The sequence below is a fragment of the Macrobrachium rosenbergii genome, chromosome 50 (genome assembly GCF_040412425.1).
Source record: "Macrobrachium rosenbergii isolate ZJJX-2024 chromosome 50, ASM4041242v1, whole genome shotgun sequence".
NCBI lineage: Eukaryota > Metazoa > Arthropoda > Malacostraca > Decapoda > Palaemonidae > Macrobrachium > Macrobrachium rosenbergii.
The window spans coordinates 4,290,181-4,305,087 of NC_089790.1; the positions used below are offsets into that span (position 1 = coordinate 4,290,181).

The following is a 14,907-nucleotide window of genomic DNA, read 5'->3' on the forward strand; positions in this document are numbered from 1 at the left end:
TTTTGAAAATAGCTCTTTATTGATAATGTGAAATATATTCCTTACAATAAAGATTATCACACAGAACAGTACAAAAGAGGCAAATCTCTTCGGGGGCACAGACGCTCAGAAAACTGTGATCATATATCTTCACACTTTTCCAGTATTACACTGGAATCTACAAATAAAATTCACGTGTATATATAATACTGGGTCATTATACAAGGGCTTACAGATTATGTAGACTATATAACAAAAGCCTGAGTACAGTGTTACAATTCATTACTCAAGTCTTATTCACATTATAATAATAATAATAATAATAATAATAATAATAATAATAATCCACCTTAACCGTACGAAGTATTGACCAGGATCCATTCTCCTCTGGATCCTGGTATTGCAATAATGAGTTTGATCGATAGATTTTTATGCTTTATTATTATTATTATTATTATTATTTTACAAAAATGTCACGTTACTTATATTTAAGCTATATCGCTGATTTGATAGATAAGGTATAAACTCAAACTTGATAACAAGAGGACGGAAGAATGATCTATCAATCAGCATTTCACATCACCCATCGCAACAGTAACGTCTGTAGTCATGTTCCTACAAAGTACAAAAATATATTGAATATCGTTCTTTTCACGAAAGTTCACAGCATATTGTTAAAAGTAATTCTTTCTAAAACAACCCCCCACCATAACCTCCGTAGTCTGTGAACTCAACGTCTTCCATGTTTTGTTTCGTTGAGAGGCCAAAATTGCAAGACTCGAAGGAAGTTTGACTGTAGCTTCCCAAACCCGCGAAATCTGAGAGGGACCCGCCGTTTAGTTCATACCCGCTGCTTCTGCTCGCGTCTTGCTGATTCCTTAATGATTCAGCACGATTAGAATCCCCAGAATAACCAGGTTCTAGAGACGACCCCAGATACTTTCCGTAATTCTCGAGACTACTGTCTACGTTAAAGTAAGACCCGGAATCTAACTGATTGTACGAGTTATTAGAGCCTGTTGTAAAGTGTGAACTCCCCATGGCAGTTGGGAAATGACTGTGACTGCTGGGTTCTCCAGATGAGCCTACGAGCCTCCCGTAACCCTCTAAGCCAGAATGGTGCTCGTCAGTTAGTACTAGTTCAGAGCCTCTAGCTGTACTGTTGGTCCTCCCGGTGCTTTGAAGTGCTCTGGACGGATTACTGGAACGCCCTCTTTGTCTGAAATTCCCATGCCAGTCGTCGTAAACTCTGGAATGGCTTCCTCCAGGATATTCACTGGTGGCATTTCTGTCCTGGGCCCCCTGGAGAGACCTCTCTCTCGTCTCTTCAGGGCCATATTGGAAAATCACCATGATGCAAACGTCTGTAGTAGTTATATAGTCGCAAATCTGCAGAGAGAGAAAAAAAAACACGATCAGTAATTACCTTTTGGAAATTATTTTTTAAATCTAGCAGAATTTTTCACGCAGGGTGTTTTGAGTATTATTGAATGAATTAAGTTTTACAAATATAATTCGCGGTTATTCAAGCTAACATTAACATGACATTGTAACTGTAAGTTAGATGTATTTCCATACATCTTGTGTGCTCCTGCATAACAATTTCAGCCAAAGATGCACATGTACCGTATATTCACTTACACAGGCACATACATATGTAGCGCCTGGAGTAATGATACTGGAAAAAGCCTAGTGCAAATGTGTTCTGAGGGGATGTGATGAAAATGAAAACGTGGCTTCTAGAAAAAGAATATTCGTAAGAAAACTAGACCACGATGAAAGGAAAGGAAGAAAGTAAGTAATTATACCTTAGTTTTACCAGACCACTGAGCTGATTAACAGCTCTCCTAGGGCTGGCCCGAAGGATTAGACTTATTTTACGTGGCTAAGAACCATTTGGTTACTTAGCAACGGGACCTACAGCTTATTGTGGAATCCGAACCACATTATAGCAAGTTAGGTTCGAACTTGAATTATATATAATAGACGGAGGATAAATTTGAAGGCATTTTTAGTTGTAGAGGAATGATTCAAAACGTTACTACAAATGTGGTTAAGACAAGTGAGTTTGAAAAGAAAATGTTGACTGGCATTTGAGAAGATGGCAGACGTGACTATAGTCGCGTAGAAAAAATGAATGAAAGTAGTAAGTGGTAGGATGAATAACTGAGAGGTTCTGCAAGGGAAAGTGAAGAGGGTTTCAGGTGCATTTCCACGACAGGAGAGTAAATATATCCGAAAAATGAGTAAATATGAACAAGAAGTTTAGATGAAGACAAAAGCTACATTGTATGGATGTGAATATTACGATGAAGTTTAATGATAAACAGGAACTTTTCTTCCTCTTGAGTCTAGAGTCTCTAGACCTTGGTCACATCCGTATCTAATCACAGTCTCACCACAATACTACAGCAACACACTTGTAACTCACTTCTGCGTCTTTCTATTCGTCGACTTCTCAAAACGCCTCCTTAGTCCTTACGAGTCACATTCACAAGTATTCTCAACATTACTCATACCCTATCGACTTCAGCATCATTCAGAAGATAGTGAGAGTGTGTGTGAGTATGTATGTTCATGTGCGCGTGAGTGTAGATATGAATCTGATACTAATCAGAGAGTGAGAGTTAATGTACATCCACGTGTGCGCAGTCTTATTTTTCGTACTTATACAGCCAGTGAAATTTAAATATTTACTGACAAAAATATAAACAATGCAAGATGGCCTAATTATTCGGCAAGACTCACCAGTCATATTTTCGTGAAGAGCAAAACGTGAAGTAAAAATGTCGAATTTAGTTTTGATATCTTTGTTTCGTCTGCATCCCTTTGATGTTTTGTTTCATGTCGGTGACCAAAATGAATTTAATACGGCCAGTCAGATTCATAACGTGAGACTGGACGATGTTTGTACTGAAAGACTGGGTGTATACTCCTAACACAGTTCAAAGCTGGGGCTTTTTTTTTTTTTTTTTAAATAATCATTGCTTAAATGAAATTACACATTTATTTCGTCAAATATTTTACGCAATCTTTTTAATAAGGGGATTACAATAGCTGTGTTGCTGACGTATTTGGACGTTAGTTTTCAAGCACAACTGCATGCGATATTCGACATCAGGATTTGTAGCCTGACATAGGGGTAGGTATTTGTAGTTATCTCATGAGGAAGCAGGAAGAAGGACAATATAGCAAAGAGGATGACTTCAGTCTCTCTTTCTCTCACATGGTGTGAACTGATAATATATATATATATATATATATATATATATATATATATATATATATATATATATATATATATATGTGTGTGTGTGTGTGTGTGTGTGTGTGTGTGTGTTTATTCTGTGCATTAGTAGAATTACTAAAAGGACCCAGTTACAAGCTTTCTTGGACAAACAGTCCACCGTTTGTCCAAGAAAGTTTGTAACTTTTTCTGAATAAATATTCCATTAGATACCATCCAGTTTGAATGAGGTCCTTTTAGTAATATATATATATATATATATATATATATATATATATATATATATATATATATATATATATATATATATATATATATATATATATATATATATATATATATATATATACACACACACGCTAACAAACGCGTGTATGTTATGATGAAGAGTATACTCACACGTGTGCAAGACGACTGAGAGCGAAAGAAACCGCTGTAACAGATTCACAGTGCAACCCTGAGTCTAACAATTACACTAGTGGAGGACGACGATCTAGACGCGTCTGTCTGAGCGGGTCGAGGGACCGACTTCTTCGACGGCCAACGTGTTGTGTGCCCGAATACTTCCTCAGCATTTGTTTATAAAGAGGTCGTGCCGGGAATCCTAAGAACCTTGCGCTTATTCGGGGAATGATGATGTTATCAAAGTCAGTGGGTTTTTCTTGGTTCCTGGTTCCTGGTTCCTAAGCGCTCACTCCGCAAACACAGTTGCGGGCACACTACACGATTCTCATGAGGTGCGAAGCTTTATTCCCTTGAATACATTTTTACACTTTTATTTTTACTTTACATTATATCAATACAATTTTTCTCAGTTTTATTTTTCTTTACATTATATATATTATTTAACAGTTTTTCATTTAATTTAGCACCCTACCCTTAACCTCCCAAATGATCCTTAATATTTCAGAATTTATTTACTTTTATGACTCCTCCTTTTTACGTTACTGTTACTTTTTAACTGGTGCCGTTGTTTTCTGGGTTGGTGACGTCCTTTATTTTCATGGCTATTCTTATGTATTCCACTAGTTTTCTGTTCAGGGCTTTCAGAGTCTCTAATGTTAAGTTTTCTATTTTTTTGTACGGTTTTACACCTGAACAAATGTTCTGTGCTGTCCTCCTCTATTCTGCAGTTATCACAGACCTCATCCTTATATCTTCCCCGGTAGTTAGCTTTCAGGTCCAACATATTCAGCCTGGTTTTCATTATTAAGCATGCATCCTTTGTCTCTAGTTCCCTTAGATACTTATTTTCTTCAAAGTTATCTATGAATCTCAGCTTCTTCATTTCTTTCTTTTTTTTCCAATGTCTTTTCGATATCTTGCGTTATTCTTCTCTTAATTTCCTGTTTCAGTTCTTTTTTGCATATTTTCCCATTCCATTTATATCTATATTGTACTTTTTACCTATCTTTTCTATGCCTTTTGTCCAGCACAGCCCGTAGGGGGCTCTTAACTGGTCTTCTACTATTTCTTTGATTAGCCTTTTCTTGTCTGAATTTATAATATTGTGGAATAGCATTATTTTCTTGTATTCAATTCTATAGGCAACTGGCCATATGCCGGACTCCGCTAAAATTCCCCAGTAAGGCGTGCCCTTTGGCTGTTCATACATTCCTCGGAGGATCCTGTATTGCATTTGCTCTAGAGCGTTTGACTCGTTTTCTGTTAAGTTGCTCCAGGTCTCTATGTTGGCAAATAATGTTGGGACCACCACTGTTTCATAGATCTTTTTCCTCACTTCTAATGCCATATTTCCAACTTTCTTTACGTCTCCATATTTTCTTATTTCTCTTAGTAGGTACTCTACTTTTTGTTTTCTCGATTTAATACTTGTTTCTTGTGAACCATTTTGGGTGTACCACTCTCCTAGGTATTTATATTCGCTTACACTACTAATTGGGCCGTTTTTAATTCTGTTCTTATGTGGACTGTCTGGCCCTTTGTTCTTTTATCTATTATCAGCACTGCTGACTTGCTTGGCTTAGTGTTAAATTTGAACTTTTCAGTTGCTCCAGGCTGCGGCAGTTGCCAATTGCCATTTCTATACCTTCTTTCCTGCTGGTGGGAACATTATATCATCAACAAATATTAGGGACTCTATTTCTATATTCCTTATGATTGTTATGTTCTTCCTGCTTATTTCATTCACTTTGTCTGTTGCTATGCTGCATAGTTTTGGGCCGTAAATTGTACCCTGCCTTACATTTTCTGTAATTTCGATAGCGCCTGTTTTTCTCCGCAGGGCATCTTATGACTGCTTTGCCGTTCTCATTCATCTTTCTTATCAACAGTGCATCTTTCCATCCTATCATTTTCCCAATCTCTTTAATGCAGTCCTTCAGGTCTAGTTTGTCAAAACATTTATACGCATCTCCAAACCATATGTACGTCAGGGCTCCAAGCACTGTGTTGTAGTCAATCACTGCGTTCAGGGTTAGCAGGTGATCAACTGTGGATCTTCCTTCTATGCCACCACATTGGAATCGGCTTATCTTTTGGTTTATTTTTTCGTTTGTTAATTCCAACCTCACTTTTTCAAATACCTTGCTTATGTTACTCGTGATAAATATTCCTCTCTTGTTTTCTAATTCTAATTTGCTTCCTTTTTTGTGAAGTGATAGTATTTTCATTTTCTCCCATTCGTCGGGAGTGTTTAACTCCTCTTCTATTTGCCCAATTAAGAGTGCCAGGCTTTCGGTCATTTCTGTCCCCATACTTTTTATCATTATGTTATTTATTCCTTGGCTGTCCGGGGTATATTTATTCTTCAGCTTGCTTACTGCTCTTTCTACTTCTTGAATGCTTCTTGACCTCTGGATTTTTTCCGTTTTTCTCGTCCCGCATAGGGACATCCATTTCTGGTATTGTATATTAATTTCTTCTGCCAGTTTCCCTACTTTATCTTCAGGTTTGTCTAATATGAACAAATCTTTGTAATATTGCTCGTATTCTCTTCTAATTTCTTTCACGTTTTCTATTATTTTCCCTTCCTTAGTTTTTATTGCCACCATGTTGTTTGACTTTGTGCCGTCAAGTTTTTTCTTGAAGTCCCAGAAGGCTGCTCCATTTACTCCCCCTTTCGATTTTATTTCGGCTGCTGTTTCCTTTATCCTGATTCCATCTTCCTTCCTTTTTTCTCTAATAATATATTCTTATTAATCTCTCCTGTACTTGCCTTAGCCTCTTCTCTTCTGTACTTCTAGACTTTTGTTCTCTCTTTTGATCCTCCTTCTGGCCCTCATTAGGTCTCTTAATACTTTTGTTTTTCTTTCCTTTTCTCTTTGCATCTTTTCATGCACTTGCTTAATATTTTGTCTAGTTCTGTTTGCCATTTGGTGTACTTCTTTTTATGTCACCTTTTTCTCTTGCTATGTCTACCAAGGCTTGTCTGTCTCTGCACTCTTTTAGCTTTTTATGTCTACTCTGTTTTTTTCTTCCTGCTTCTCTCCCACACTAATCTCCAGTTCATGACCACTCTCACAGCACAGTGGTCAGAGTGTACCAGTTCAGATGTTATTCTGTAGGGAGTTATTTCTTTTGTTTCGTCTATTTCCATTATCTGTATTCCTTCTTCATCGTCTTCTTTTATCATTACATAATCTATAATAGACTTCTGTGTGTTTTGTATTCTTGTCCATGTTCCTTTGCACTTTCTGTGATTATTTATCACCATAAGTTTATTTTGTCTAATAAGTTTCAGCAATTCTTTTCCTCCTTTTGTTACTTCTTCCTTATTGTTAGAGATGATTTTTCCTATTTTGCAGTTAAAGTCCCCAAGGATCATGACTTTTCACTGTTTTCTTTCTGCTTTATTTATTTCTTCTTCTATTGAGGAGTACATACTTTTCAGCTGGTCATTTTTGCACTTCCCTTCCTGAGGGGCATATATGACACCTAGTCTTATCTTGTTTGTGCCATTGTTAATGCTGACCCAGATGGATTCGTGAGATATGTTTTCTCCTTTGGTTTGGACTGTGACACTTGCCAGCTCATTTTAATGCCTATTATGACTCCTCCTCCATCTTTCTTTCTATTGTTATGAAATACTTTGTAGCCAGTTATTTCCACATACTCATTTTCATGTAAGTGAGTTTCTGTTACACACAATTACTGGGTCCACCTTTTTCGATTATTTCTTTTAGGGATTCTAATTTTGACTTTATGCCCCTAATATTTACATAGTATATTCTACAGTTCGTATATAGTCTTTTTTTTTTTTATACTTCTTCTTGTCTTCTTACATTTGTTTTTTGTCTTGTCCTCTATTCTCTCTACTGTCTTCTCTCTAGGTATTGCCCTCTCGTGTTGTCTATTATGGGGTTTCTTAGTACTTCTGCCCATGAAGCTGGGTTTGGCTTCTCTACTTGCATATTCCTCATTTCTAAAAAATGGATCTTGTGCGCCACTTCCTCCATTCTCTCTCTTAGCCTTTCCATTTCTTGTTTTGTAGTGTCTTCTTGAGTTGTTTTCCTTATCTGGCTACTCCTTTCAGGGTTTTGTGTGTTGTAACACCTGAAACGGCACCCTCTCTCGTCCCATGGGCATGGTTCCCTATTTATGTAGTACTGGCACATGTCCTCATCCTCATCCCATCTCATTCTTTTGTTTTGGCTCTTGGTTCTTTCTGAGTAATTTCCCCTTTCATTTATTATCTCCTTATTTTGACTTCTTATTCTGTGATTGTACCTACAGTTTCTGCCATATTTGCAATACCCCTCTTTAAAATACTTACATTCTACCCTTAGGCCAGCTTCATTTATTCTTCCCATATCCCTATTTTGGCTACTGATCCTGCTGTGCCTATATTTGCAATTCGTGCCATATTTGCAGTGCCCCCTTTTGAAGAGCCTACATGCTATCCTTTGGCCCAATTCTTTTCTGTCCTGACTGTACTGGGTTCTTTTATAGGTTTTGCTCTTCCAATTATGCAGGTACTCACAGGAATCTCCTTTCATGCATTTACCAGCTCTGAAGAACCTGCACATTGCTCTTGTTGGCCTATCCTTGTCAGTAGGCTCATTTTGGGTTCCTTGGATTCCTTCACTTCCTCTCGTTGTACTTGTCTCCTGTTAGGGTCTTCACTGTTTAAATTTTGCTCCTCTTCAGGGTTAGGAGAGTTTCTGTCTGATTCGGGCATTGTTTTGTGGGATTTTCTATGGTTGTTTCTTCTTCGTTTTCCATGTCCTTTACTAAGTTTTCGTTTAGGGTTTTCAGGTCTTCTATGAACGTCCATTGATTACTGACTGTCCTCCTGTTTTTCAGCAATTTCTCCAATTGCTTTTTTCTAGTTTTTCTTTGTATGCTCTGCATTCTTCTTTCATTAACAGTAGCTCTTCTTCTACTAATTTCTTCTCCTTTTTACTTTCTCTGTGGTTTTTATCCATTCGTGCACCATACTTTCCAGGTTCTTTATGATCTGGGTTTTTTCCCCTAATGCCTTTTTCATTGCCCTTTCCTCATCTGGACTTGTTTCACCTTTTATCCTATATCCTCTCTTACAGTCTACACACTTACTAGTGTTTTCTTCCTCACAACATCTTATGCAATACCAATATAGGCCCTTGACTTTTTCTGTCATTTTTATTGATCTCAGGAAGTTCTTCATTTGAGACTTGGTTAGGGCTGTGTTTGCATTTAGGCACTGAATACAGAACCACTTTTGCATTTATCACATTCTGCACTTTCGTCCTCTGGGCCAAGCTGGACATTGCATAACCCACATGGGCACGATGACTCCTCTTCCTTCTCCTCCGTTGTGTCCTTTTGGGTGGACGTGGCCAAGCAATCTTCCTCGTGGTCAGGTCTAGTAACCTGCTGTTGTCGTCCGTGTACCCAGCTTTTGAGATTTCTTTAATGTCTAGCAATGACACGTCGCTTCTCTCTAGAGTTTTTTCGATTGCTTCTTTATCTCTGGACTTATCTGATAGTTTTTCCTGCTTACCCTTGGTCTTCGTTCTGATTTCGATTTTCATGACTTGCTTGCCGCCTTCCGCCATGTTTGTTACCCTGACCACGCTGGATGTCTCAACCAACAAAACAACGGTACCTTACCTTTTAATCCAGATCTGATTCCACCCTTTACTTCTTAGTTCCTTTACTTTTCACCTCACACTAGCTGCTTTCCACCCCAAACTGATACCCTCTTTTAAATTACTACCACTATCTGTGTATTATGCGGAGCTTGAACCTTTAACCTTGAACCTTGACTCAACTTCAGTTGTTTACTTTTACTGGTTGTTCTTCTTCTTTCACACCGTGGAGTAGGATTGTAACCTTTCCGTTGTGAACTTGATCTTTCCCCTTGCCTTCGCTGTCGATGTACCTCCTGAACTTGGTGATTTGTTGTATTGTCGATACGTATATAAGAATTAGTACGTTAACGTTACGAAACGCGTACCTTCGACGTTCTCCAGGTTCGTTGAGTCGCATTTGTATCTAACGTGTAGCATCTTGCTAGAGTAGGAGCTCTGATTTTATTTTTTTATTTGTTCCTGTCCATCAAACGCATTCTAAAATCCAAACTCATACTTTAATAAACGATGGCTTAGAAAATGGTTTGTCCAAGGCCATTGTAGACTAGGTCAGTGCACTGGTATTGTAAACAGTGAATTATGCAACAGAGATTAAGTTGCTTACACCCCTTTAATCGAATGCGATGTTAGAAAAGTAGGCCGCTCAGTATATAGGTCAGAGTCGTTTCAGTCTTCCTTAAGGTATTGATGAATGGTACGAGTGATAAACTTGAAACTTCGTGGTTAGAAACCAAAAAGCAACTAAAAATTTCAATGAGAAAATTCAATTTCAGTGGTACGCCGTCCAAAGCCAGCTCCCAAAGAGTTAACATTTTCTGAGTTTCCCAGCAAGCAAAAAAAAAAAAAAAAAAAAATAGTGGCTTAACGCTGTCACCAGGGAATATTTACCTCGACGAAAACAGACCAGCGACTTAGAATTCTGATTATACACACACACACACACACACACAATAGTTTTGGGGCAAAGTCTTTCGTATAACCAATCCTACAGAATGTCAGTGCCCTTGCGACATCTACAGTACTATAGTATGTTAACACAAAGCTTCTCTGAATTTTCTGATTTTCATCTTATCCTCAAAGTTAAAACTCCAAAGGAAAAGGAAGATGCTACATAGTTCTATTTATTCCCTTCTTCTGACATACATCAGTTACAGAAATTAAATTATGACTGTCATCAGGGCTACACTCGCACAGGGCACCTCTGGTGTCACTCTGTTGGTGATGATCCCGTGAAGGGCATCTGCTTCCGCATGTAAGCTGTCACGTAGTCAGTTTTGCGGTAAACTGCTAGAGTTTTCCCACTCTCTCCCTCGCTTCATCTGTTCCTTTGGTTTTGGTGAAGATGTCAGTCCCATACTTAAAGTAGAATAGATCCCTGGTCTTTGATGAATGCTGAAATTCCTGTCATCTTTGGCAGCCGTATACATGTTAGCAAAATGAAGTGCATTACCACGCCGTCCACTAAAGAGTCCGTTGAAAATCTAGTCATCCCCTCCTACCCAGCGTGATAACCAGCCTTGTACTGAGAAACAGAGCAGCTCTGGGGACCTAGTGAATTGAGAACCGCTGTAGCATAAAAATTTAAGTTACGGAGAGAAAGCTTCTCAGTAATATAAATAAGCCACGTTGCTCTCACGACGCCAGCCCTAAGGGCACGACTTTAAACCCATCGTAACAATGTGATCATTCACCAGCGTTATGTGGATTTGCATGACATGAAACCACTTCTAAGTAATCATATTAGGTATATGATGTCTACTGTCAGATTATGGTCGCTGAAGCGATGAGCATCATACTTCTGCACCTAAATTGAATTTATAGGTTCTTCAGAATATATTCTTCCATCCAGCCGAGTAAAACCTGGTTGTTTTTGTTTTTGTTTAATATTAAGCTGGACTTATGATAGCTCGAGCTCTTTCTACGAAATCAGCCCGTAAGTGAATCACAGTCTGAGGTTACAAAGGCATCTGCTTTTGAAAATAGCTCTTTATTGATAATGTGAAATATATTCCTTACAATAAAGATTATCACACAGAACAGTACAAAGAGGCAAATCCTTCAGGGGGCACAGACGCTCAGAAAAACTGTGATCATATATCTTCACACTTTTCCAGTATTACACTGGAATCTACAAATAAAATTCACGTGTATATATAATACTGGGTCATTATACAAGGGCTTACAGATTATGTAGACTATATAACAAAAGCCTGAGTACAGTGTTACAGTTCATTACTCAAGTCTTATTCACATTATAATAATAATAATAATAATAATAATAATAATAATAATAATAATAATAATAATAATAATCCACCTTAACCGTACGAAGTATTGACCAGGATCCATTCTCCTCTGGATCCTGGTATTGGCAGTAATGAGTTTGATCGATAGATTTTTATGCTTACATTATTATTATTATTTTACAAAAATGTCACGTTACTTATATTTAAGCTATATCGCTGATTTGATAGATAAGGTATAAACTCAAACTTGATAACAAGAGGACGGAAGAATGATCTATCAATCAGCATTTCACATCACCCATCGCAACAGTAACGTCTGTAGTCATGTTCCTACAAAGTACAAAAATATATTGAATATCGTTCTTTTCACGAAAGTTCACAGCATTCACATATTGTTAAAAGTAAATCTTTCTAAAACAACCCCCCACCATAACCTCCGTAGTCTGTGAACTCAACGTCTTCCATGTTTTGTTTCGTTGAGAGGCCAAAATTGCAAGACTCGAAGGAAGTTTGACTGTAGCTTCCCAAACCCGCGAAATCTGAGAGGGACCCGCCGTTTAGTTCATACCCGCTGCTTCTGCTCGCGTCTTGCTGATTCTTAATGATTCAGCACGATTAGAATCCCAGAATAACCAGGTTCTAGAGACGACCCCAGATACTTTCCGTAATTCTCGAGACTACTGTCTACGTTAAAGTAAGACCCGGAATCTAACTGATTGTACGAGTTATTAGAGCCTGTTGTAAAGTGTGAACTCCCCATGGCATTTGGGAAATGACTGTGACTGCTGGGTTCTCCAGATGAGCCTACGAGCCTCCCGTAACCCTCTAAGCCAGAATGGTGCTCGTCAGTTAGTACTAGTTCAGAGCCTCTAGCTGTACTGTTGGTCCTCCCGGTGCTTTGAAGTGCTCTGGACGGATTACTGGAACGCCCTCTTTGTCTGAAATTCCCATGCCAGTCGTCGTAAACTCTGGAATGGCTTCCTCCAGGATATTCACTGGTGGCATTTCTGTCCTGGACCCCCTGGAGAGACCTCTCTCTCGTCTCTTCAGGGCCATATTGAAAATCACCATGATGCAAACGTCTGTAGTAGTTATATAGTCGCAAATCTGCAGAGAGAGAAAAAAACACGATCAGTAATTACCTTTTTGGAAATTATTTTTTTAAATCTAGCAGAATTTTTCACGCAGGGTGTTTTGAGTATTATTGAATGAATTAAGTTTTACAAATATAATTCGCGGTTATTCAAGCTAACATTAACATGACATTGTAACTGTAAGTTAGATGTATTTCGATACGTCTTGTGTGCTCCTGCATAATTTCAGCCAAAGATGCACATGTACCGTATATTCACTTACACAGGCACATTCATATGTAGCGCCTGGAGTAATGATACTGGAAAAAGCCTAGTGCAAATGTGTTCTGAGGGGATGTGATGAAAATGAAAACGTGGCTTCTAGAAAAAGAATATTCGTAAGAAAACTAGACCACGATGAAAGGAAAGGAAGAAATTAGGTTCGAACTTGAATTATACATAATAGACGGAGGATAAATTTGAAGGCATTTTTAGGTGTAGAGGAATGATTCAAAACGTTACTACAAATGTGGTTAAGACAAGTGAGTTTGAAAGAAAATATTGATGGCATTTGAGAAGATGGCAGACGTGACTATAGTCGCGTAGAAAAAAATGAATGAAAGTAGTAAGTGGTAGGATGAATAACTGAGAGGTTCTGCAAGGGAAAGTGAAGAGGGTTTCAGGTGCATTTCCACGACAGGAGAGTAAATATATCCGAAAAACGAGTAAATATGAACAAGAAGTTTAGATGAAGACAAAAGCTACATTGTATGGACGTGAATATTACGATGAAGTTTAATGATAAACAGGAACTTTTCTTCCTCTTGAGTCTAGAGTCTCTAGACCTTGGTCACATCCGTATCTAATCACAGTCTCACCACAATACTACAGCAACACACTTGTAACTCACTTCTGCGTCTTTCTATTCGTCGACTTCTCAAAACGCCTCCTTAGTCCTTACGAGTCACATTCACAAGTATTCTCAGCATTACTCATACCCTATCGACTTCAGCATCATTCAGAAGATAGTGAGAGTGTGTGTGAGTATGTATGTTCATGTGCGCGTGAGTGTAGATATGAATCTGATACTAATCAGAGAGTGAGAGTTAATGTACATCCACGTGTGCGCAGTCTTATTTTTCGTACTTATACAGCCAGTGAAATTTAAATATTTACTGACAAAAATATAAACAATGCAAGATGGCCTAATTATTCGGCAAGACTCACCAGTCATATTTTCGTGAAGAGCAAAACGTGAAGTAAAAATGTCGAATTTAGTTTTGATATCTTTGTTTCGTCTCCATCCCTTTGATGTTTTGTTTCATGTCGGTGACCAAAATGAATTTAATACGGCCAGTCAGATTCATAACGTGAGACTGGACGATGTTTGTACTGAAAGACTGGGTGTATACTCCTAACACAGTTCACAGCTGGGACTTTTTTTTTTTTTTTTTTTTTTTAAATAATCATTGCTTAAATGAAATTACACATTTATTTCGTCAAATATTTTACAATCTTTTTAATAAGGGGATTACAATAGCTGTGTTGCTGACGTATTTGGACGTTAGTTTTCAAGCACAACTGCATGCGATATTCGACATCAGGATTTGTAGCCTGACATAGGGGTAGGTATTTGTAGTTATCTCATGAGGAAGCAGGAAGAAGGACAATATAGCAAAAGAGGATGACTTCAGTCTCTCTTTCTCTCACATGGTGTGAACCTGATAATATATATATATATATATATATATATATATATATATATATATATGTGTGTGTGTGTGTGTGTGTGTGTGTGTGTGTGTGTGTGTGTGTGTGTGTGTTTATTCTGTGCATTAGTAGAATTACTAAAAGGACCCAGTTACAAGCTTTCTTGGACAAACAGTCCACCGTTTGTCCAAGAAAGTTGTAACTTTTTCTGAATAAATATTCCATTAGATACCATCCAGTTTGAATGAGGTCCTTTTAGTAATATATATATATATATATATATATATATATATATATATATATATATATATATATATATATATATATATATATATATATATATATATATATATATATATATATATATACATATACATATACACACACGCTAACAAACGCGTGTATGTTATGATGAAGAGTATACTCACACGTGTGCAAGACGACTGAGAGCGAAAGAAAACCGCTGTAACAGATTCACAGTGCAACCCTGAGTCTAACAATTACACTAGTGGAGGACGACGATCTAGACGCGTCTGTCTGGGCGGGTCGAGGGACCGACTTCTTCGACGGCCAACGTGTTGTGTGCCCGAATACTTCCTCAGCATTTGTTTATAAAG

General features: G+C 37.8%; 1 protein-coding gene and 1 long non-coding RNA gene across 3 annotated transcripts; both read right to left on the minus strand.

Annotated features, from left to right (window-relative positions):
- On the minus strand, window positions 1–3,786 carry LOC136832514 (protein rtoA-like). Of its 2 annotated transcripts, none has more exons than XM_067093429.1 (2): window positions 3,626–3,786; window positions 1–1,368 (listed from the first exon to the last, which is right to left on the minus strand). In XM_067093429.1, exon 2 carries the CDS (start codon window positions 1,330–1,332, stop codon window positions 670–672), a length of 663 nt encoding a protein of 220 aa, XP_066949530.1. In that variant the 5' UTR covers window positions 1,333–1,368; window positions 3,626–3,786; the 3' UTR covers window positions 1–669. The 2 variants fall into 2 exon arrangements, with proteins under 2 accessions (XP_066949530.1, XP_066949531.1); XM_067093430.1 differs by lacking the exon at window positions 3,626–3,786 and adding an exon at window positions 2,411–2,565.
- Window positions 3,787–11,440: 7,654 nt separating this feature from the next.
- On the minus strand, window positions 11,441–14,907 carry LOC136832515 (uncharacterized). Its single transcript, XR_010851248.1, has 2 exons — window positions 14,719–14,907; window positions 11,441–12,614 (listed from the first exon to the last, which is right to left on the minus strand). It is a non-coding gene; the product is annotated as an uncharacterized lncRNA (long non-coding RNA).